This window comes from Nelumbo lutea, chromosome 8, assembly GCF_056320005.1.
Source record: "Nelumbo lutea isolate HS-2025 chromosome 8, American lotus-T2T, whole genome shotgun sequence".
Classification (NCBI taxonomy): Eukaryota; Viridiplantae; Streptophyta; class Magnoliopsida; order Proteales; family Nelumbonaceae; genus Nelumbo; species Nelumbo lutea.
The window spans coordinates 39,978,486-39,980,679 of NC_142691.1; the positions used below are offsets into that span (position 1 = coordinate 39,978,486).

The 2,194-nt window shown below is 40.6% G+C and overlaps 1 protein-coding gene across 1 annotated transcript; it reads left to right on the forward strand.

Moving 5' to 3' along the window:
• Positions 1-348: 348 nt before the first annotated feature.
• LOC148843879 (acidic endochitinase-like) lies at positions 349-1,600 on the forward strand. The gene has a single exon (XM_088959129.1). The coding sequence runs from the start codon at positions 403-405 to the stop codon at positions 1,273-1,275; it is 873 nt and encodes a 290-aa protein (XP_088815255.1). The 5' UTR covers positions 349-402; the 3' UTR covers positions 1,276-1,600.
• Positions 1,601-2,194: the final 594 nt, after the last annotated feature.

Genomic DNA, 2,194 nt, shown 5'->3' on the forward strand with positions numbered 1-2,194 from the left:
TCAGTGGTCTAAATGTGTTATTAAATTTCTTATACTGTTCATCAAATTTAATAAAAATTTTATTAAGTTTCGTGTGGTAGTGATCGAGGTACAAATGGGGCAGGAACGTGGTAACATGTCAAGTCTGAGAGTCAAGTCAACTCAATACGCGGTTACATGTCATCCAACAATTATTCCAGTGACGTGGTTGGTCATTCTATTACGGGGGAATGACTGATCAGTCCAGATCAGAATTGTTTAGCCCTAACCTACAAACCTACAGCGGGATGAATGGCTTGCAGAGTACTTAACCCTTCTATTATTGCATTGATGGATCACGCCTATAAATATGTTAGTTGTAGACGGGCTCCTTCCCTCATCAGTCACCACTGCTGAACAAAATTACATCAAAATTGCTTAGACATGGAAGCCAGACCAGTAGTTGTGCTTCTTTCTCTTCTGTTATTTGCCCTGGTTGTGAGGTCACAAGCAGGAGGAATAGCAGTCTATTGGGGCCAAGACGGAGGAGAAGGTAGTTTGGCTGATACATGTGCCACAGGCAACTATCAGTTTGTGAACATTGCCTTTCTAGTTGCATTTGGCGATGGCAAGACTCCACAGCTCAATTTAGCTGGCCATTGTGACCCAACCTCAAATGGTTGCACCGGTTTGAGTAGTGATATAAAAGCTTGCCAGAGCCAAAGCATTAAAGTGCTTCTTTCCCTTGGAGGTAGCTATGGAAGCAACTCCCTTTCTTCTGCGGATGTTGCTCAGCAAGTCGCAAACTACCTTTGGAACAACTTCTTGGGAGGCCAGTCAGATTTACGTCCATTAGGGGACGCTGTTCTGGACGGAATCGACTTTGACATCGAGGATGGCACGAACCAGCACTGGGACGAGTTGGCTAAGGCTCTTAATGGATTCGGTTCTAATGTTTACTTGAGTGCTGCTCCGCAATGCCCCTACCCAGATGCATCGCTTAATGGTGCAATTCAAACTGGCCTCTTTGATTACGTCTGGGTCCAGTTCTATAACAATCCTTCATGTCAGTATGCCGGAAGTGCTGACAATCTTATAAGCGCTTGGAACCAATGGACCTCGTCGTTTCCAAATAGTCAGATCTTCTTGGGGCTGCCTGCCAATTCAAGTGCAGCCCTCAGTGGCTACATCCCGCCTGACACACTAGTGTCTCAAGTTCTACCCTCTATTCGGTCTTCTTCCAATTATGGTGGTGTGATGCTGTGGTCCAAGCTTTATGACAATGAGTACAGTTCTTCTATTAGGAACTACGTTTGATTTCAAGTGCTGTTCTTCTTATTACATGCATGGCCTCATTGTTCTTGGTCCAAATAAATTTTAGTTTCTCCCTTCCAGTCAATCTTCTTCCGAATATGGTGGTGTGATGCTGTGGTTCAAGTTTCTCCCTTCCAGTCAGTCAATTGCTGTTCTTACATGGCCTTCTTTTCCTGGTCCGAACAAATTTTAGTGTCTTGCTTCATAATTCCGTTAGCAATGTATGTTAGTGTATGAAATAAACGGAATTTGTTTTGGACTGTATTTTGAAAAATCTGCTAATTATGAATTTGCAATTTGTCAAATAAAATATGTGTTTGGAAGCGTCCGTGTTTATTCGCTAAATGTTTGTATTTGATTTGTTTACAAATCAGCAAATTAAAACAGTAAATAAGTGCCTAGTAGTTTAAAATGAAATTTCCCCCAAATTAAGTACACACATAAATCAAGATCGGCTTTTGAAAATCTCTATACTATTCACATAATAAGAAGATGCTGCAACAGACCGTCTATCCAGCAGTTTTTATTTAATAAATTGCCCACAATTCCAAACACCGCCAAAATCAATGGGTGCCGTACCTACCTCCCTCTCCCTCTCCCTCTCTATCTATTGGCTGCTAAAATATTTAGAAAAAAAATATTCTTAATTTTATTAAATTTTCTAATGTTTGATGGCAACTTGCATACAAACATGAAAGCTTGGAGTAATCAATCCAACTATCAATTTTAGGCTTATATTGAAATCTTGGAGACTTCGATGTAAAATCGTTTACCATTCCCGATATAAAACGGCAAGCCATTTGACTCCTTTCTTTTGATTCTCCAGCAAATTACAAAACAAAACAAAAACAATAAAGAATCAAGGTCTATCCAAGATTTGCGAGAAAATTGTCACATCGATTAGCCTCAGCCTCCATGGAGC